Consider the following 22,600-nt stretch of genomic DNA (forward strand, 5'->3'; position numbering starts at 1 on the left):
ATAACACCTGAACTGAGGAGAGAACTTTACAAAATAGGCAATTTATGTTTCCGCCATGTCCTCTAATGTGCTTTATTGGTCCCCAGTCCCTGATTACAATTCGTACGCCTAAAGAAAACTTCAGGATTCCCTTTTAGATTAGCTGCCAGAAAAAAAAATGCACATTCTTTGAAAAAGTCATACTGATAATTATAAACAAAGAAATTTTGCCTATTTTGATGCATGTGAATTTGGGATTTTCCTAATCTGTGTACCTTTAAATCTAGCAATCTCCTGAATTTACGGCTGGCGTTTTCTGTGGGCGGTTCAGCCAATCAAATGGCGGGACTGAAAGCCCTCCTGTATCCCGGGAAGCTTTGCGTTGGCACGACCAGGCTTCTCTTGATTGAGCTGCCTGCTGGAAGCTGGGCCTCTGCCGCTTCTTGTGGACGAGGGAGAGCCCGCGGTAAATTCGGGAGGAGAGTTAATGCACTTCTTCCCCGGACACTAGGGGAGCGGGGCGCAAGGATCTGGTGTCGGTGCGCCCGGTGAAAGTTTCTTTCGCTCTCGATCGAGTCGGCCTCAGCCTTCGCCACCCCCACCCCCCTTCCCCGATCTCCGCCTCTTCAATGGAAGCGGAAAAGATGTCGGCGAAGAGCTTTCGCGTTAGCGACGGCGACTGGATCTGCCCCGATAAAAAGTAAGACGTGTGAATGCCAGAAGGGGAGGTGGGCTGGTCTGCTGCAGAACGGGGCCAGGGTGAGGGGTTGGGGACGGGCGCGAAGGCAGGGGAAGGCGGCGTTGGAGGTTCCGAGACCAGGTGGAATAAAGGACCTGCGTTGTGGGCCCGTCCGCTGTAGTCAGTGGGCATCAAGCTGACAATAAACAGCCATTCCCCCCACTCAAAAGTGTAGTCACCGATTTTGAAAAGTTTACACTTCTTTTCTTAGTAAGCGATGCTAACACTGCCGTTTAAAGAAACATGACTTTTATCTTTTAATAGGATCTGCTTTGCATCTTGAGGCCATGGGTGTTCATTTTCGGGGATCTCAATGACCTCCTGTAGATTGCATTCCCAACTCTTTGCAAGGCTGTGGTGTAATTACCTTTATAGCGTATTCTTTTATTATTCGGGGCTTTTCTTTTTATCGTGCCTGGTTATCTACCTACAAATTCGAGCAAGGCTGATTACCATCTGCCGTGTTGTTGTGCGAATTCCAGGGTACTCTAATTCTTACAACCTAATTAGTGATATTAATAACTCTCCTCTTTTTAGTTTTACAAACGATCGCAGGGGATGAAATTATTTTTACTACTTTTGTACCAATAAATTGGAAGAAATGGCACCAAAATGAACTAACAACAAATTGGAATGTGTTGTCAAATAACTTCTAATTAAATGCATATATGAAATGAACAGATCATAGTTTATTATTGCAAGTACATTTTCTTAAGTCCTGGTAGTTATCACAGAAAACACACTCCTGAAAGATGTGGTAATCTTTTTGAGATTGGCCTGCCACCTGTGGAAATCAACTGTATCTTATCAATTCCTCAAAGTCATTTGAAAGAGTATCCTGGGGGGCTTCCTGAGATTCTTATCACAAAAAGCTATCATTACTTCAGGTGATAGCAAGAAATGGCTGAACACTGGATACAGCAAAGCCTAAGGGACCAGACAATAAACATTGTTTTCTTTTTTTCTCTCTCCTCTTGTTACTTTAGTCCTTTTGCTTGCATCTCTGGACAGATCAATTATCGTAAACAAGCCTTCACACCCCCCCCCCCCCCCTCAGCTAGTCCTGTCACCTTTTCTACCATTCAACCTCTCCTAGTCTCCAGTGTATCAATGTGCCTGTTGTTCTCCCTTACTGTTTTGCAGAGGACAGACACTCCATTTGCAGTGGCCATGCTGTTTCAATTCCCCTTCCCATTCTCACACTGACCTGTCCATTCTCGGCGATCTCCATTGTTAGGGTAAGGCCCAATGCAAACTAGAGGAACAGCATCTCGTATTCTGCCTGGGTAGTCCACAACCCAATGGCATGAACATTGAGTTTTCCAATTTTAGGTAACCCTGTGTTTCTTTTTTCCTTTTCCAATCCTCCTACAGTCCTCCCATTTTTGTCATCTTTCCTATCCCCCTCCTCCTCCTCCTGGTTCTATCCACACACTACACACACAGTTCACCCACAGGCCCCTCCACTCTACTGTCTGGTTCTGGCTCCATTTACCATTCACCTCTTCCCTAATGGTTGCCATTATCACTTCCTTTACTTATCAGATTCCAGCACTGGTAGCCCTTTGTGTTCCTACTCCTCTCCCTCCTCCCCTTTTTTTTTCTTTGTCTGCCTCCATCTGTCATCCACCTGCCACTGTCTCCCAACTCCACCCTCATCCTCCTTCTCCCTCCTCTTCCCCCCCCCCCCCCGATTAAAACCTGCCCATCATCTTTCACCCCTCTTCAGTTCACCAATCACCTTGGGCTCCCCTCTCACCACTTCCCCCCTCTTCTTTATACTAGCCATCTTCCCTCTCCCCTCTCAGTCCTGATACAGGGGTTTGACCTGAAACATCAACGATTCCTTTTCCCACAGATGCTGCTCAACCCACTGAGTTCCTCCAGCAGATTGTTCTCCCATACTCCTGCCTTGTGTCCTGATCTGATTCGAAATGAAGCTTGAAGAACAGCACTTTATTCCGCATTAATGATATTCTGATTGAATATCGAGGCCAACAATTTCAAGTATTGGATGTTATTTATAATAACACTCCTAGACCATCATTTATTTCTTTCCTTGCTGTATTACTACCCACTCTTGTCTGGCATCATCCAACTCTCATTGTTCACCATCCAAGGAAAATCTTTAATACACTTTTCTTCTCCCTCCCCTTCTCTGGTCATTGACCTGAAACATCACTACTTTTTGTGTCTCTGCAGATGTTGAGTAGCTGATGTGTTTGAGTATTTATTTTGAGTTTCCAGCATCTACAGTACCTTTTGTTTTAACTGCACATCTTTTGTAGCCTTTGTGTTAAGACATACCTCAAGGTATCATCTTAAAAGGTTGGGGCAGAAAGTGTAAACAAAAGTAGGCAGCACAGAACAGAAGTGAGTAAGAAAAACAAAACATTGGAAGCTTAATGGTTTTTATTTGAATGCACAGAAGGTTTGCAATAAGATTGATGCGTTGATAGGACTGATAGCATCATGATCTAATAGCTAAGACGAAATGCAGTTCAAGGGTGACAAGAGTTGAGTGCTCAATATTACCGATTATACAGTGTCCCAAAAGAACAGGCCAGAGGGAGGGGAGGCAGGATAGCATTGTTAATCAACAGAGGTATCAGAGTGCTGTTGAGTTATGACGTAGAAACAGTGGATGGTAGAGTTCCAGATATAGTTTGAGGGTGAACACTACAGGACCAAAACTACTGATTTAAATAAGGTCCATTATGAGGGTGGAGTTGTGAGAGGTGGAATGGGAGAATAAGCTAAGAGGTAGCTCAGGAGATGAGCAGTGGCAGATATTCAAAAAGCTGGTCCATAAAGCTCAGCAGGAATTTATTCCAATTAGAAAGAGGAATTCCATGAGAAGGAGACCAACCTAAAACAAACAGTGAGAGTTTCTATGGATATATAAATGGGGGGGGGGGGGGGAGGGGAAGGGGGCTCTGATAAGTGTGGGGCCTCTAGAGAATGAGACTGGTGAATTAATAATAGGAAACAGAAAGACACAGTAGCATTGGAGACGGTTCAAAGAAGATACACCAGGCTAATTCCTGGGATGAGGGTTGCCCTATAATGAGGGAGTAGACAGTTTGGGTCTGTATTCCTTGGAGTTTAGAAGAATGAGGGGTGCCCTTATTCAAACATACAAGATCCTTGGGGAGCCTTATAGAGTAGGTGTTGATGTTTCCACCAGTGGGGAAGTCACAAAGGGATATAGCTACAAAATAAGGAGCCAGTAATTAAAACTGAGGTGCATGAAGATTTCTTCTCTCAACTTCCCCCGAAGGTGATAGAGGCCAGATCATCAGATATGTTTAAGATGGAAACAGATAAATTTGTGAAAGACCAAGGGGTTTGGGGGAACTGGCACAGAAGAGAAGTTGAGGCCAGTGTGGATTGGCCATGATCATATTCAACTTCACAGCACACTTGAGAGGACAGTAGCTCATTCCTGCTCCTACATGTGTTCTTAAAAATTTGGGGAATTTTTTTTTGAACTTGGTTGTAGCTCTTAGATGAATAATACTAAAGTGATCCAAAACTTTAGCAAAAGGCATACACCTGCTAGAATTCTCTGCAGGAATATGTTGCAAATGGTAGACTAGGAGGTCCTCTGGTATGAGGCCATTTCTGCTTGGCTGAAACTTTGAGCACTCAAATGTGCAGCTTGAGAGAAAACTGGGAAGAATGCAGTCAATCAAGTGAACCAAAAAGGCCCCACACTCCCCCCAAAGCAGAATATTCAGTTAATTACTGTTTGCATCAAAGCCATTTGTAAGTGTGGAGAAGTTGTCTTGACACGGGACATGGGGTGGTACAGTGATGCAAAAGATAGTGCTGCTGCCCCATTGCTAATGAGTAGGGTTCGATCCCAACCCCCAGTGCTGTCTGCGCAGAATATACGTGTTCTTGCTGTGACCGTTTGAACTTGGGGGTTCCCCTTTCCTCCCATATCCCAGAAATGTACTGGTAGGTTAATTGGCTGCTGTAAATTACCACTTGTAATTGGGATGCAGAAAAATTTTTGGGGGGGCAGGCAGAAGGAGGAGGTGGAGGAAGACTTGATACTGTTCCAGCATTTCAGTATGGTCTTCTCGATCTAGTTAATCATACCTGTGCAGGTCATTGCTTTTTAATTCCACTTTTGATGGGAATCTCTCAACTTGAGTTTGCTGATATATGGAGTGTATTTTTCATGTATACTCAATGTTGTCCTTTTATTTTTCCATTTATCTTTGCTGCATTGTTTCATAATGACCTCTTCTCCCTCCACACTCATTTAAGATGTTTTTTCAGTTTGACGTTTTTAAGAGTTCCATACCAAGTTCCTGGATTTTGTTTTTCTTGAATTATGCAATTCCAAGATCAGTTGGTTTAAGCCAGCAGTGAGGTATTTAATATTAAATTGCAAAAGTAATATATGGTTGAAGTCTTTTATTCAAAGACTAGTGTTTATGGTGCCATTTGAATTGCTTCTTAATAGAAGTGATAATACTGTGGTGATAAAGTTGTCTGGAACAGTGAATGTTGGCTTCTGGAAAGTATGCACTTTAAACATTTATTTAAAAGCTGAAGCAAAAAATAAATACAGAAATTCTAAAATTATTGAATGTAATGACAGGATTTTCCAAGAATAGGGTACTCAAAATGGAAATGCTAATGCTCTATTTAAAACCAAACTATTTGCTCATTCTTTTTACATTTTGTCTTAGGTGTGGAAATGTAAATTTTGCAAGAAGAACAAACTGTAACAGATGTGGAAAAGGTAAGTGATGCAAGGTTTTGTCCACGTTGCTGATCGCCAGTCGCACATCATGCTTTATATGTCTATTTAGATAGGTTTGCATTAGAATTGAGTAATTTTTAAAAAATTTTCTTCCCAAACCTAAAGATTAATGCTTTTCTGGAGACACTAACTTTTTGCTTGTATGGTCACTTTGTACGTGTGTGGTTTTACCTTGTTATTCAGTCATGGATAGTATTGAGGCTTGAACTTGCACAAGTTGTAGCATGGAATCGGCAGTTGACCGAGCCCAATCCATCTAGTTTATCTTCCAGATGTGTATTATTTTGACATTACTTAGCTACCCTGTTTCAATATGCCTTTTCCTTTATTTGCCTATCCAGTCTAACCATGAACATTTTTATCTCTAACAGTAGCTCTAGGAACTAATTTCACAGCTTTGTAACATGCAAGAAGCTTCTCCTGCTCTTTCTGACTTCCCTCCTCCCTTGGCCAGGCAAATCAAGCAATTTTTACACCTTTACTAACCTCCAATCCCACTTAACACTTTTTTTAAAGTAGAATTCAACCTCATCATTTATCACCTTTGGTATCATGTACACCTTACTTTTGGATTTTCTAGCTGTGCTCTAGCTTGGACATGTGACTTTAGTTGTAAGCCCAAAGTAAAATAGTTTACTGTTTTATTAATTTGTGTCTCTACTTAGATTTTGACTACAATGAAAACACATTTAATTGTTTGAGCTTTCCTTCAAGTATTTGCAGTGCCCAGTTCTTGCACGGTTAGCAGTCCTCTCTTATTGTTGTCAGGTCAAAAGCAAGGAAGTTATGTTAAATTATAATAAAACATTGTATAGGCTCTGCTGCAATATTGTACTCGATTCTCCATCTTGCGTAGTTCCTTGGGATCAAGAATGACTTGCTTCCACTCTGGTTTTGTGGTTTCTGAGGTGGCAAATGAGGACAATGTGAGAACTACAGCTTCTATGGTGGAGTGGGTGGCTAGCTTAAAGTGGTGTGTTCCTTTCACCACTTACAGGGCTCATTGTGCACCTGATGCTAAATGCAACATCCCAAACAACTCCTGGGAACCTCTGGCCTCTCTTTTCATTCCATACTGAAATACTACTTCTCCATTTTGAGTGGCCATTGTCCAGAGATTCCTAGGAGTCATTGAGGATGTTGCATTTCAAGGAAGATTTTTTGAGTATGTCCATGAATCTATTTTTTGATTCATCTGGTAGCCTTCTTCCATGAAGGAACTTGGAATAGAATGTCTATTTCATGAGTCAGGGCCTACCCAACACAGTCAACTGAGAGTAAATAGGACCTGTACTGGGGATGTTGGTTTGGGAGAGGAAGCTGATTTGGTATGCTTAGTCATAAGCACAGAAATGGCCCCTTCGGCCCACCTGGTCCATGTTGATCAAGATTCGTAACTAAGCTAGTCCCATTTGGCCAATGTCCTTCTAAAATTTTCCTATCCATGTACCTGTCTGAGTACCTTTCAAATGTTATTAACTTACTCGCATCAACCACTTCCTCTGGCAGCTCATTCCATATACTGATCACCATCTGGGTGAAAAAGTTGCGCGCCCCCCCCCCCCCCCCCCCCCCCCCCCCCCCCCCCCCCCCTCAGGTTTCTATTAAATCTCTCCCCTCTCACCTTGAACTATATCCTTTAGTTCTTGATTCCCCAACCCTGGGAAAAAGACTGTGCATTCACTCTATATGTACCCCTCATGATTTCTTACACCTCTGTAAGACCACCCCTTATTCTGCTATATTCGAATGAAAAAAGTCCTAGCCTGGTCAACCTCTCTCTGTATCTCAGTCCCTTGAGTCTTGGCAACATCCTCAAATGTTCTCTGCACTCTTTCCAGTTTAATGGCATTTTTCCTAGAGCAGGGTGACCAAAACTGAACACAGTACTCCAAATGCAGCCTCACCAACATCTTGTACAGCTGCAATGTAACATCCCAACTTCTATACGGAATACCCTGACTGATGAAGACCAGTGTGCCAAAAACCACCTTCACCACCCTGTCTACTTCCAGGGAGCCATTACTTGTACTCTTAGGTTCCTCCTCTACAACACTCCTCAGGACCCTACAGTTCACTGTGAATGTCCTACTCTCATTTGTCTTCCCAAAATGCAACACCTCACACTTACCTGAATTAATCTCCATTTGCCATTCCTCGGCCCACTTACCTAACTGATCAAGATCCCTCCGTAAATCCTGATAACCATCTTCACTGTCAATGACACCACCTATTTTAATATCATCTGCAAACTTACTAACTGTGCCTTGTACATTCTCATCCAAATCATTGATATAATTCACAAATAACAATGGGCCTAACATCGACCTGTGGGAAACACCACTAGTCATGAGCCTCCAATCCAAAAAACAACCTACCATCATCCTCTGCTTCCTACCATCAAACCAATTGTGTATTCAATTAATTAGCTCTCCCTGGATCCCATGCGATCTAACTTTCCATAGCAGCCTAACATACAGAACCTCATCAAAGGCCTTACTGAAGTCCATATAAATTACCTCTGCCACCGTTCGCTCATTGACCTTCTTGGTTACTTCTTCAAAAAAAAACTTGATCAAATTTGTAATCTCTCACGCACAAAGCCATGCTGACTGGCCCTAATCAACCCATCTTTCTAAATGCTTGTAAATCTTATCCCTCAGAATTTCTTCTAGTAACTGACCTGTCACATATTAAGCTTACTGGTCTATAGTTCTTAGGTTTTTCTATGTAGCCCTTAAATAAAGAGGACTGGCAAAGGATACAGAGGGATATAGATCAGCTGCAGATATGGGCGGAGAAATGGCAGATGGTGTTCAACCTGGCCAAGTGTGAAGTTTTGCACACTGGGAGATCAAATATAGAGACAGTACACTGTTAATGGCAAGACCCTTAAGTGTTGATAAGCAGAGGGATCTTGGGATCCAAGTTCATGGCACCCTTAAAGTAGCTACGCAGGTTGATGGGGCAGTAAAGAAGGCATACGGCGTGCTTGCCTTCATTGGTTGAGGCATTGGCTGCAGCTTTATAAAACTTTAGTTACTCCACATGTGGAGTATTGCTTTCGGTTCTGGTTGCCCCATTATAGGAAGGATGTCGAGGCTTGGAGAGGGTGCAGAAGAGGTTTACCAAGATGCTGCCTGGATTAGAGGGCATGTGCTATGAACTATATGTGCTATATGTTAGACAAACTTGGGTTGTTCTCTCTGGAGCAGTTGAGAGGAGATCTGATAGGTTTGTAAGATTACGAGAGGCTTAGATTAAGTAGACAGCCGGTATCTCTTCCCCAGGGTTGAAAAGTCTAATACCAGAGGGCATGCATTTAAGGTAATGGGGGTAAGTTTTTTTTTCAGTGTTGGGTGCCTGGAATGTGCTGCCTGGAGTGGTGGTGGAGACAAATACGATAGGGGTGTTCAAGAAGCTCTTAGATAGGCACGTGAATGTGAGGGAAATGGTAGGATTTGGACACTGTGTGGGCAGAAGGGACTAGTTTAGCTGGGCATTTTATTACTAATGTAATTAGTTCAGCACAACATTGTGGGCCGAAGGACCTGTTCCTGTGCTGTACTGTTCTATGTTCCAAAGGCACAACATTAGCCACCCTCCAGCCTTTCAGCACTTCGCCTGTCACTAATGATGCATATATCTCAGCAAGGGCACCTGCAATTTCTTCTCTAGCTCCCCTGAGTGTTCTTGGATATACCTGATCAAGCCCTGGAGATTTATCTACTTTAATACGTTTTAAGACGTCCAGAACCACATCTGCTGTAAATGGACTATTCCCATTAACTATCTCAAGTTCTGAAGTTTTCATGTTCTTCACTGCGGTGAAAACAGAACTATTCATTGAGGACCTCGCCTGTCTCCTGCAGCTCCACACAAAGATGTCCGCTTTGGTCTTTGAGGGGCCCTATTCCCTCTAGTTACTCTTTTTTTTCCCTTAATATACATAAAATTGTGAGCAGTTTTGGGCCCAATATATAAGGAAGGATATACTGGCATGGGAGAGGGTCCAGAATGGTCCCGGGAATGGAAAGGTTAATGTATGAAGTGTTTGATAGCTCTGGGCCTGTACTCGCTGGAGTTTAGAAGGAAGAGGGGGAATCTCATTGAAACCTACAGAATATTGAAAGGCCTGGATAGAGTGGACGTGGAGAGGATGTTTCCAGTTATGGGAGAGTCTAGGACCAGAGGGCACAGCTTCAGAATAGAAGGACGTCCCTTTAGAACAGATGAGGAGGAATTTCACTAGCCAGAGGGTAGTGAATCTGTGGAATTCATTGCCACAGATGGTTGTGGAGGCCAATAGGTCTCCACCTGTCTGTGGATAGATTCTTGATTAGTAAGGGTGTCAAAGGTTACAGGGAGAAGGCAGGAGAATGGGGTTGGGACGGAAAACTAAATCAGCCATGATCAAATGGCGGAGCAGACTTGATGGGCCGAATGGCCTAATTCTGCTCCTGTGTTTTATGGTCTGAAATCTTTTGGGATTATCCTTCCAGCAGATTTGGAGGATTGAGCAATGCTACGCATTAGGATAGATGTTAAGGCTTGAGATATGTCAGGAGAGATTTACTGGAACTTGCAGTTTGAAAAATTAGGATTATGTACATTTAAAGATGGATAAAGGTGTTCAAAATAAATTGTGGGAGAAGGGCCAGTAAGGGAGCACAGAATTAAGTGCTGTGATGGAGAATGCATTGCCTGTAGGGACTGAAAGGTGATCTTTAAAAGGATTTTGTATAAATGCTAGGGGGTGGGGGGGAATTACAAGACAATTGGGAAGAAACAAAGAAGTGAGACTAATTGGGTAGTTTGCCTGCCAGACAGACACAACAGAAATAATGGATTGGTTATCAATACAGCTTTGTTCTGAGAGATTCGTGTTGCTGCCTTGCAGCTCAAGGTACCCAGGTGTAATCCTGGCCTTGGGTGCTATCTGCATGAAGTTTGCATGTTCACGCCATAACTGCATAGATTTCCAGAGGTTGCTCTGGTTTCCTCCTATATTCCAAAGGTGTGCTGGTAGGCTAATTGGCTATAGAAAATGACCTCTTAGTGTAAGTGGCAGAAGGGATGGGGTGACGGGAAGGGGGTGGGTGGGGGTTGATTGACATATGAAAGAAAATAAGTTCTAGGGTAACAGGGAAATGAGAGAAGGAAGAGTAATGGGACTGCTCTGCTGAAAGCTGGCATAGACCTGATGAGCTAGATGTTGTAATAAGTAAGTAATTGCATCAACTCCATTGCTTCTGGTATTATAATTGGGCAGATGCACTTTTGTCCTGACAGAAATTTTGGGATAAGTTTGATAAGTTGGTGTTAGATTCAATTTATAAAAAGTTAGTTCTCATGGTCAATGCTCTGAAGCTATTGATTAGAGCAATCCAAATTATGTACCTTGCATTTCCACATTAATGGCATGAAGGGAGTTGCTGACCACATTGCACAGCAATTTCCAGTTAGTTCAAGACAGGGTTTTATTCAGATCTCTAATAATTTTGGCAAAGCCAGATTTTGTAAGTTTATCTCTGCAACACCTTAAGGGATTTTTTTCTGGGTAACACAGCCCCACTCCCATTCTCCACTACAATAACAAATATTGACTAAAAAATTGGATTCATAGATTCATATAGCAGGGAAACAGGCTCTTTGGCACAACTTGTCCATGCTGACCAATTTGCCGATCGATGCTAATCCTAGTTGCGTGCATTTGGCCCATATCCCTCTATCCTATACATGAACCTGTCCAAGTGTTTTTTAAACATTGTAATTGTACCCGCTTCTAACACTTCCTCTAGCAGCTTGTTTTGTGTAATTTCTACAGAGAGTGGAAGGTATACGTACCTCTCTTTATCTTGCCTTCCTAGGGGTTAAGCAATGATAATCTAATAAAATGATGGTCCTTATTCAAAGTAGCAATAACTTGGCAGGTCACTGAGCCAATTTTCTGATACAGCTGAGTGTGCAGGTCAAATATTCTTTGGAGAGCTCAGTCTGGAACATTCTGTGCTTGGAACAACTAGAAACTAGTTTCAGTGGCGACTGAGGGACGCTGCTGTGAATCAGCCCAGGCTTCCTAATGTACAGTAAGTTTGCCCCAATAATGAGGCAAATGCTTTTATCATGTGAATAATAATAACTTGCTGTTTATTTGTATCATGAAATGAATTAGTTTCTCGTTTCTGCTTCGGAAGATATAAAAATCAGCATTAATGGAAGCAAGATCATAGTATTGAAAATGCACAATCAGGTGGCTTGTTTGGATCCCCAAGTTGTACTGTTTATTAACTAAAAAATGATATGAATTTGAAATTATTTACCACAAATCTCTAAATATGTAACACCCATGCAACTAATTTAAATCAACCTTCATGTATCTTGTCTCTAGTTTATTGCTTTGTTTGGGTGAATCGAGTTTGTTGCTCTTACTGGTTGGATCCTTATCACATATTCATTCCCATGGCACATAGCAAAATGATAGTCTGCAGTACAAGATTAAGGCATAACGTTGTTGCATTTTTAAAATATCATAACATTTCAACCTGGGGAAAATTTTAATTCTATATTTGTTTTTTTTTCAAGAAAGAACATGCGAAGCAAAGCTAATGAAGGCTGGAGGAACTGAAATTGGAAAGACTCTTGCAGAAAAGAGCCGTGGCCTTTTCAGTGCTAATGACTGGCAGTGTAAAACGTGAGGTTTAATGCGGTATAATGCACTTTGGAAATACTGTGGCATTTTGTACTAAAAGTATGAATGTTAAATATTCAAAATAAGATAATTCTATTTGCATTTAATTATGCCAAAAATTTATGCTGAGTTATGGCAGTGGGCAAGAACTTTTATTGGGCTTGTTTAAACAATTGATTTTACACAAGACGTAGCAAAACTCATTCTGATTCAGAAAAAGAGCTTGCTTTACTAATTTTTGTAATCAGGTTCACAACTGAAAGTATGCATAAAATCTAGTACTTTTTATATTTTGATATAGTAACTGATCATAAATTTATTTTTAGCTGTGGAAATGTGAATTGGGCAAGAAGATCAGAGTGCAACATGTGCAACACTCCAAAGTATGCCAAATTAGAAGAAAGGACTGGTAAGATTGGAATGTGTAAATTGCACTATCATTAAAAGCATTTCATGGAATTCTTTCTGCAGCCATTTTCAAAACTATAAATACATGGGATAATAAAAGAAAATTGGATGGGTTAGATTGATATCTGTAAACTCTTGTTTGGCTGTAACCATTTTTTGCTTCAGATTGTAATTAGATCTAACCTGATATGGTCAGGTTTTTAAAAGATGTAGTTCAGAATACCATTTGCTAATCAGATTTTTCACATGCATGCACAACAAGCATCATTGCTTTATTGAATGATGCTGAACTCTGAATTTTTGGATCACTATTTAAAATCCACATCTTTGACTAAGCTTTTTCTCCTTCCTCCAAACATATGCTGCTTTGGGTGGGTGTACGTTATTAAGCCTCTATGTGATTTTTTTTTTTTGCATTGAAAATGCTGTAGAAATGAATTTTCTGTTTAGCTTAAGTTTTGGATGCATGCTTTCATGTGACTAATTAGAACATTAGCTATCACCTTTCTCTTGAGTAATTAACTTTCATATAAAATGTTAGTGTTGTTCCTGAATTTCTGCAGTCGTGTATCTTGTTTGATGACTTATAGTTGTACACTTGATTAGTTTCCTGATGTTGTAATTGGATTGCCATTAATATTGTTGTAAATGTACTTGAAATGGAAATGAGCTTTACAACAATTTTAACATTTTGGCTTGCTCAGTATTTGTCACGTGATCTTACATTTGGAGTTTAATTTGTAATCGAATAATCTGCAATTGCTTAAGTGTTTGACCTCTGTTTTTAGAAAATAGACATAGTATGTCTAAAGAGGGAAGCTGAATGTAATCCTTTGATCAGAATATTTAAATGCTTTCATATCACTTCATTTTCCTACAGGATATGGAGGTGGATTTAATGAAAGAGAAAATGTAGAATACATTGAGCGTGAAGAGTCTGATGACGAATATGATGAGGTGAGATACATCTCAGCTTAAAATACAGACTCATGGATAGCCTTGTACTTTTGCAGCAGAGTTGCAGACCGGTGATAGCGTCTCCCTCCTCCCTATCTGGCACAACCACTTCTTTGCCTTGCTGGCATTGATGTCTCAGTCTCTGGATTTTTGACCCATTATCTATCTTATTTGCCATCTACATCCCCTCTACCTTCTTCCACTTAAGAAAAAATTATTTGCCACTTGCTCTTTTGTTCTTTAATTCGTAGCTTGTTCTTCAGCTTTAGCTGTTGTTAACCTGTTAAATGCCCTGTATTTTTGGCATTCACTTCTGTGTTGCAGGTGTCCATGGAAAGGACATTTATTGTTTAGCCATATTTACCCTTGGGTGATGTGGGCTGCCATTTGAATTGCTGTAGTACATTTGCCAAATCCATATCAATACCATGTGATTTTTTTTTCTTTTCATTCACATGGGGGAAAAAAAAAACATGCAGGGAGAATGTTTTCCCTTCTTTCTACATCGAACAATCAGTCTCGAGTTACAGGGTGAGGTTTAGGACTGAGATAAGGAAAAATGACTTCACACAGAAGTAAGCCTGTAGAATTTGCTTCTGCAGAAGGCTGTAGAGGCCAAGTCCCTTAACATTTTTGGGAGACGGTAGGTAAATACTATGGCGCACAATACAGCAAAGCATATGGGGAAAGGGCAGGAATATGGTATTGAGAAGGATGTCTATCAGTGATCATATTGTTGGGTGGAGGAGACTCAACAGGCAAATCGCCTTCTATTTTATGTTTCTTTGTAAGGCAAACATTTAATGCCCATCCCCATGTAGTGAGATAGCAGACTGATGTAAGAAACAAACTTGTAATAGTGGGGGATTTTAACTTTCCACATTATTGACTGGGACTCCCACACTGAAAGGGCTGGATGGCTTGGAATTTGTCAAATGTGTTCAGGAAAGTATTCTAAATCAATATATAGAGGTACCAATGAGAGAGAATGCAATACTTGATCTCCTATTAGGGAACCAGACAGGTCAGGTAACAGAAGTATGTGTAGGTGAGCATTTGGGTCCAGTGACCATAATTTCATTAGTTTCCAGTTAATTATGGATAAGGACAGGTCTGGTCCTCAAGTTGAGGTTCTAAATTGGAGGGAGGCCAATTTTGTAGAAATGAGAAAGGATCTAGGAAGGGCGGATTGGGATAAGTTGTTTTCTGGCAAGGATGTGTTCAGTAAGTGGAAGGCCTTCAAAGGTGAAATTTTGAGAGTGCAGAGTTTGCATGTTCCTGCCAGGATTAAAGGCAAAGTTAACAAGCATAGGGAACCTTGGTTTTCAAAAGATATTGGTGCTCTGCGTAAGAAAAAGAGAGGTGTATGGTAGGTATAGGCAACTAGGAACAAATGAGGTACTTGAAGAGTATAGAAAAAGTAAGAAAATACTAAAGGAAATCAGGAAGGCAAAAAGAAGACATGAGGTTGCTTTGGCAGATAATGTGAAGGTAAACCCGAAGGGTTTCTACAAGTATATTAAGAGTAAAAGGATAGTAAGAGACAAAATTGGTCCCCTAGAAGATCAGAGTGGTCATCTATGTGTGGAGCTTCAGGAGATGGGGGAGATCTTAAACAGTTTTTTTTTTGCATCAATATTTACTCAGGAACCTGGCATAGTGGATATGGAAGGAAGGGAAACAAGCAATAGCGTCATGGAACATATAGAGATTAAAGAGGAGGTGCTTGATGCCTTATAGTGAATAAAGGTAGATAAATCCCCTGGGTCTGAGAAGATATTTCCTCGGACATTGAGAGAGACTAGTGTAGAAATTGCAGGGGCCCTGGCAGATATATTTAAAATGCCCTTAGCCATGGGTACGGTGCCAGAGGACTGGAGGGTAGCTTGTTCCATTGTTTAAAAAAGGATCTAAAAGTAAACCAGGTAATTACAGGCCGGTGAGCCTGACATCAGTAGCAGGTAAATTATTGGAAGGTGTTCTGAGAGATTGGATATACAAATATTTGGACAACCAAGGGCTGATTAAGGATAGTCAGCATGGCTTTGTGCGTGGTAGATCGTGTTTAACGGATCTTGTAGATTTTTTGAGGAGGTTACCAAGAAAGTAGATGAAGAAAAGGCTGTGGATGTTGTCTACATGGACTTTAGTAAGGCCTTTGACAAGGTCCGACATGGGAGGTTAGTTCAGAAGGTTCAGTCACTAGGTATCCATGGAAAGGTTGTAAACTGGATTCGAAATTGGCTGTGTGGGAGAAGACAGTGTTAGTGGATGATTGTTTCTCAGACTGGAGGCCTGTGACTAGTAGTGTGCCTCAGGGATCTGTGCTGGGGCCATTGTTGTTTGTTGTCTATATCAATGATCTAGATGATGATGTAGTAAATTGGATCAGCAAGTTTGCTGTTGACACTAAGATTGGAGGCATAGTGGACAGCGAGGAAGGCTTTCAAAGCTTACAGAGGGATCTGAACCAAGTGGAAGAATGGGACGGAAAATGGCAGATGGAATTTAATGCAGACAAGTGTGAGGTGTTGCATTTTGGAAGGACAAATCAAGGTAGGACATGCACAGTAAATGGTAGGGCACTGAGGAGTGCAGAGGAACAAAGGGATCTGGGAGTTCAGATACATTATTCCCTGAAAGTGGTGTCACAGGTAGACAGGGTTGTTTTCTTTAAAAAAACAGGCTTTTGGCATCCTGGCATTCAAATCAGAGTATTGAGTATAGGAGTTGGGATGTTGTGAGGTTGTATAAGACATTGGTGAGGCCAAACCTGGAGTATTGTGTGCAGTTCTGGTCACCTAACTATAGGAAGGATATTTGTAAGATTGAAAGAGTGCAGAGGAGATTTACTAGAATGTTGCCGGTTCTTCAGGAGTTGAGTTACAGGGAAAGATTGAACAGGTTAGGACTTTATTCCTGGGAGTGCAGAAGAATGGGAGGAGATTTGATAGAGGTTTACAAAATTATGAGGGGTATAGACAGAGTTAATGCGAGTAGGCTCTTTCCACCTAGATTAGGAGAGATGAGTACGAGAGGGCATGGCTTTAAGGGGAAAGATTTAGGGGGAACTTCTTCACTCAGAGTGGTGGGAGTATGGAATGGGCTGCCATCTGATGTAGTAAATGCAGGCTCACTCTTGAGTTTTAAAAATAAATTGGATAGGTACATGGATGGGAGAGGTCTGGAGGGTTATGGACTGGTTGCAGGTAAATGGGACTAGCGGAATAAAGTTTTGGCACAGATGAGAAGGGCCTGTTTTCTGTGCTGTAGTGTTCTATGGTTCTATGTCCCTTGAGCAGGTGATCACAACCTTGAACTACTGCAGTCCATGAGGGTAGTTCCATTGGTTAATGACCGCTAGAATTTGACCCAGTGGCAAGAAGGAATTGGCATTATACTTGCGGGACTGATTCCTATGGCCTGGCTGTCAATTTCTTTTGAGCTGCAGTCATCTAGTTAAGTGGGCTGTCTGCTAATGTATTTTTGGTGTTCTTTGGTGGATGGTAGGAAATCTTAAGTCTTTGGGGAGTCAGCTTGTGCTGCTTCTGATGTGATCTGGTTATGACCCAGGGTTCAGTTCTTTTCTGATGACCGTGAAAAGGCCTTGAAGTTATAGATTTGGTTTGGTGTATTTCTGCTGCTGATGGTCCACCCAAATTTTGATCTGTCATGAGCTAATGGATCTGTCCTAAATCAAATCCATTTACCATGATGGTAATTCCGCATAACATTTATTGCTTGTCCATTTGTCCTTGGGTGGTGTAGGCTGCCATTTAAACTGCTGCAGTGCATTTGCTGAAGTTACTTCCATATTAATGGCTGATGATAAATCTCTGGATCTGTAATTTAGCCAGACCGAATAAGAATTGCTTTGTCTCTAATATTTAGGTATGTTGTTGATGGCTCTTTTTTCATATATAAAAAAATCTTTGTGTAATTTCCAAGTTGGTACTCACCTCACTTTAGTTCCAAGCTGAATTACTGTCTGAGCATTCAAACTTTCAATTATTTTTTTAAGATGGCAAAGCCGAATGGGTTGGGCATATTGTTTTTCTGAATATACATGTTTACACTTTATGAATAAAGAGTCAGCTTTATGAATAACTTGCATGTAGGAAAAGTGAGGGTGGTACATTCTCTTACCTGGAGGTACGTTTTTATGATGGCTAATCATAGCTCTTTGAGTTCAGCTATTGGTTCAATAGTATTGGAGTTGTTGGACCTTGCTGTGGCACTGAGCTCCATTGTGCTAGTCCTCTGCATTAGCTTAATGCAAGCACGTTATATGGCTATGCCAGATTTTCTTCTTGTTAAACAATTGGAAAGACTAAGACTGTCATTCTTGACTTCAACAACACACCCCCACCCCCCCCCCCCCCCCCCCCCCCCCCCCCCCCCCCCCCCCCCCCCCCCCCCCCCCCCCACCCCCCCCCCCCCCCCCCCCCCCCCCCCCCCCCCCCCCCCCCCCCCCCCCCCCCCCCCCCCCCCAAATTGCATTGGTTGCTGGGTACTCGGGTTCCCTGCAACTTTGAACACAAGGTGATCTTTTGTTTTATTTGTGTCTGTATACACTATCTTGCTCCACGACAATAATATCCTTAACTGCACCTTCACTATTCATATCTTGCTCTCCAGCACCAGCTCGTGCTCCACAAGTTCTAAAATACCACAGTCTCCTCTTATTGCTGCCTTGAGATGGTAAAAATTGATTTCCAAAGATTGGATAAGGAGATTTTGAACTTGGTATTTGAATATCAAAATTAAATTTGTTTTTGAAATAGTAATTCTTTTGACATGCCAGTTATTTTTGACTACAGAGTTTCACTCCAAAATTTAACTGAATCTTTTTATAAAGTATTAGAGCATCCAAATGGAAGGCACCATTTGCAAAATTGTTACATTAATTCCTACATTGATTTTTCAAAATTAGTTTGGAAGGAAAAAGAAGAAATTTCGTGGAAAGCCAGTTGGACCCAAAACTATACTTCAGGAGGAAATTGAAAGTGAAAAAGATGATGATGAAGATGATGAGGATGGTGATCTTTCCAAATACAAACTAGATGTGAGTACTGTTCTGTTTTCCAGCTCAGAGTTTAATATGGAAATTGCCTATGGTTCTGAGCGTCAAATAAAAGCCACAACCTTAATATGGGAACGTGCATGTGTGGAAGGTAGATTGTCACATACAACTTTAAAAAGATGATGGTTGTCCTTGGGGTTAAATAATTTTTAACAGGTTAATTGTTTGCCCTGCCCTACCCTCTATAACCTGAAATTTAAATCTTTCTTTCCCATAGAAGTTTAAAAAATAAGTAGAAAACACTTTTTTTTAAAAACTCTTGACATTGTTTGGTAAGTGGGCATTTGACAACACTCTTGTAGCTTATTTCTCACTTGAGACCCAGACTTGGTCAATATCTCAGTAGTTTACAGAGTACCCTGAGTTCTTTTTCTCTTAGTACTTCATGTTCCCTCACTTTTTTTAAAACTTCAAAAGCCATTAGAATAAACACTTATTTTTCTTTAGAAAATTATTAAACAATGCATAACTGTATATTGTATTTGAGTGTGGAGTACATGGTTACATTAGGCAGTGAAATTTAAATTGAATAATGTTGACTTTAAACTGGTTGATTAACTGCCAAATAGATTTGATGTACAATATTAAATGCTCTGCTCCACTAAATTGTAAACTGAACTGGATAGGGGGGTTATGAATGTTAACGTTTATCAATTTGCTGGCTTCTAGTAATAAGTCCAATTCAAAGATTGGCTAAGAAATACTGCAAGAATTGGTCAGTAAAATCTACGCACAATAAAATGTCTCTCTAGACTTGATGCAGTTAATCAAATTCTTGCATCTTTGAATTCAGTGGCTGTTCTCTCAGCCACCTGTCCAATGAGGGTTACAGATCTTCAATAAAAAATGATCATCCGTCAAGTATGTCAGAAATTCCCAAGAGTGAAAGATTGTAAATGTTCACCTTCTGTGCTGTTCTTGGTTAAAGCAAGTGGAGCTATTCTGCTGTTACTGTGTACTCACTTTTACATTTCAGGCTCTTGTAGCCATTTAGTTTGAGGGGTGGACAAAGTTTTTAAACTCCGGTTGGATTAAAACAATTTAACTTCTGCTGCAACAACATCTTTTGTTTGTTTCAAAATAGCTTTTCCTTCAACTTGGGTTGTGAATTTTGTTACTGTGTCTTGTGAACCAGTCAAGATTTCCATATAGGCCCTTGCAAAGGAATGCTGACTCTTAACTGATGATTAGAAGCCTGTCTCAACCTAATGTATTTAGGGTGCTGCTTTTTAGGTTGGAAGAGAACTGAGGAAAAATTGCAATTCTGATGTGTATCAGAGATCTTGTTTGTGTCTTGACATGAAATTGACAAGAACTGAATGTCAGTTACACATGAAAGGCACAATTTTTTAATATTTCTTAGGATGATGATGATGATGATGAAGATGGTGATCTCTCAAAATACAATCTGGATGCAAGTGAAGATGAAAAGAAACCCCCAAAAAGCAGGAGTCGCTCCAAGTCGCACTCCTCTCGATCTTCATCATCCTCCACTGCTCATTCCAGTTCAAGGTCCAGGTAAACGGGTACAGGTCAAGGGTGACACAGGGCAAAATGTCAGTATCAGTTTAACTTCTTTCTTTTAAATGTTTGTTCATGTGACAAAAAAAAATTTGAAGTCTTGCATCTAAAGTTACATTCCTTCCTTTAGGAGATGACTTTTAGATGGCTTCTATTAGATCATTTAAAATATTATCAAATATGTTCTATACTGTGTATAAGGGGTCAAACATTGCATTTAAGTTTTTCTTTTTGGGTCCAAAAGCTTGTATTCATTTCCCCAAGTTCTCAGATCTAGTTTTAAAATTGTACTTCCCTCCTTATAGTTGGTCGTTTTTGAGTACATACTCTTCTCATTTTAACTACTGTCACATTTTTTGTTTTTTTTTTACCTTCACATATGTACAAGGAAGATTTCCTTTGCCTGTTTTAATCAAAAACCTGTTTACAATGATATTGAAATAGGAAAGTATCCAAGTGTCACCCATTGGTCTTTTCAAAATCTATTTATAGTTGTATCATTTCCTGTTAGCTTATTGAGCACTCCATTTTTAAACAGGCCCACTTTTTTTTTTCTTGGAGCTTTTTTGACAGAATCAGTTGTGTTATATCTTCTATAATCACTGAAAACTTCAAACATGATCTTCTTTGAGGCTTCTTTATTTCCATAGGGCCCAACCACAATTTCTTTTTTCTCTTTTCACTTAAAATTTTTGTGTTTAAAATTAGGGTAGTCTCAAAAGTAAAAGCTCCCATTAATTAAATATTAAAAATCTGTGCTTAAATGATATCTGATGAATACCTTGTACATCAGTGTGTATTTTTTTTTTGGTTTGTGCCCTTTTCTGTTAATGCCACTTGGAGGCTTTTGTTTTGAATTCAAATTTCAAGTTCTTTCTTACATTTGCCTTGTGACGGCTCATTCAGGAATTGTTAACTATTTTGGTACCTGGATCCCATACTAACTCTATATTTTCGATGTTAAATTCCATCTGTTACTTGCTATCTAAATTAATTGAAAATGCAACAAGCATATTGTTCATTACTGAGACTGTTTTGTTAATATTTATGTGCTTTGCTCCTAATTATTTACATGAGAAGAAAGCAAGACACTAACGCTGTAACTTGATTTTCAATAATTGAGCCTGTTAAGGCACTTATTTGACCATTTAATATTGTGAAGTAATTACTTTTTGGAAAGTTAAGATGTTAATTTTCAATATAACTAGCTTCATTATCTAGAAAGCTAACAAAGGTACAAGGCCATACTCATTTGATCATGTACATGGTAGTTTTTATCTTGTATAATTAAGTAATTTATGGAAATTTGCATACAGTAATAACTTGTTAATAGAGCCAAGGTTACTGGTGAAAGTAATGAAGAAAAAGCATGAGAAATTAAGGGCAATGTTATCCTGTTTCTTGTTTGTATCATTTGTCCAAACAAAAAGACTGCTTTACTGTGTTTGTGTGTGTGTGTGTTCCCAAGTGTTGAAGAGAATCAACATTTTGGGTATTTTTGAAAAACAGTCAGCTCTGATTTGAATTTTAGCTACATTTCCTGTTTGATGGAGAAATTGAATTTTCCATTTAGATGTGTTTTCTAAATAACCAATCTAAAGTTATTCATGTAGTAGATTCTTAGATGGATGTTTAATTGGTGTTCTGTTAAACCCTTGGTTTGATGAATTTAAGTATCCCTCTACGTAAGGAACCATAGGAAGATCAGAGTTAAATTGCATTGGCACCTCAGCTTGGCAGTTCTGGTTGCTTGTTTTGCAATTGATGATAGTTAACTATAATAAGTTGATTTTAATAAATTTTGTGAAATTGAAAAGTACTTCTAATTCCAGTTTTAAATGCTGTTTGCATTTTAAACTTGCATTGGAAATTATTGCCATTTTATTGCAGGTCCCGGACCAGAAGTTCTTCTACTTCCAGATCCAGGTCACGTTCCAGCTCCAGAGGTCAATCTAGATCACCCCGGTCAAAGTCAAGGTGAATGGGGTAACATTCTCTCCTCCTAGGAGAGTTTAGAAAGTACTTCTAGGGGAAAGAGCACCTAGGCTTCTTTTGATATGTTCATTTCATTACTATTACCATTTTCATTTAAATAAGACTAAAGTTGTCTTCACCGACATCAGTCTGAGGATATTTTATAACCTGCAGGAGTCGGTGTACTATTCCATCACTTTAATTTTCTGAATGAATTGATGTTTCAATCCTACTTGTGATTTAAAATAATTCTGCCTCTGTGATCACCAATGTGTGATTTCTACCCTCCCCCCCCCCCCCCCCCTTTAATTGTGATATTATGGCCTGCAGAGTGCAAAAATGAAACTTCCCCATTATGTTTATTAATTATTTCCACTGGACAGAAAAGGCATAGATACGAAAAAATTGTACTCGATAGGTAAGTGCATTATCTCATTTTAAACTGAACTATGCAATCAAAGCCATCTA

General features: G+C 40.1%; 1 protein-coding gene across 1 annotated transcript in view; it reads left to right on the forward strand.

Moving 5' to 3' along the window:
- Positions 1-283: 283 nt before the first annotated feature.
- zranb2 (zinc finger, RAN-binding domain containing 2) overlaps positions 284-22,600 on the forward strand; it is a 30,218-nt gene continuing 7,901 nt past the window's right edge. The window contains exons 1-8 of the mRNA XM_052012233.1: positions 284-679; positions 5,425-5,477; positions 12,084-12,192; positions 12,516-12,598; positions 13,478-13,554; positions 18,488-18,619; positions 20,001-20,155; positions 22,049-22,135. Of these exons, the coding sequence (XP_051868193.1) occupies positions 609-679; positions 5,425-5,477; positions 12,084-12,192; positions 12,516-12,598; positions 13,478-13,554; positions 18,488-18,619; positions 20,001-20,155; positions 22,049-22,135 (767 nt within the window). The 5' untranslated portion in view covers positions 284-608. The remainder of the gene's footprint in view (positions 680-5,424; positions 5,478-12,083; positions 12,193-12,515; positions 12,599-13,477; positions 13,555-18,487; positions 18,620-20,000; positions 20,156-22,048; positions 22,136-22,600) is intronic.

This window comes from Pristis pectinata, chromosome 3, assembly GCF_009764475.1.
Source record: "Pristis pectinata isolate sPriPec2 chromosome 3, sPriPec2.1.pri, whole genome shotgun sequence".
NCBI classification, from domain to species: domain Eukaryota; kingdom Metazoa; phylum Chordata; class Chondrichthyes; order Rhinopristiformes; family Pristidae; genus Pristis; species Pristis pectinata.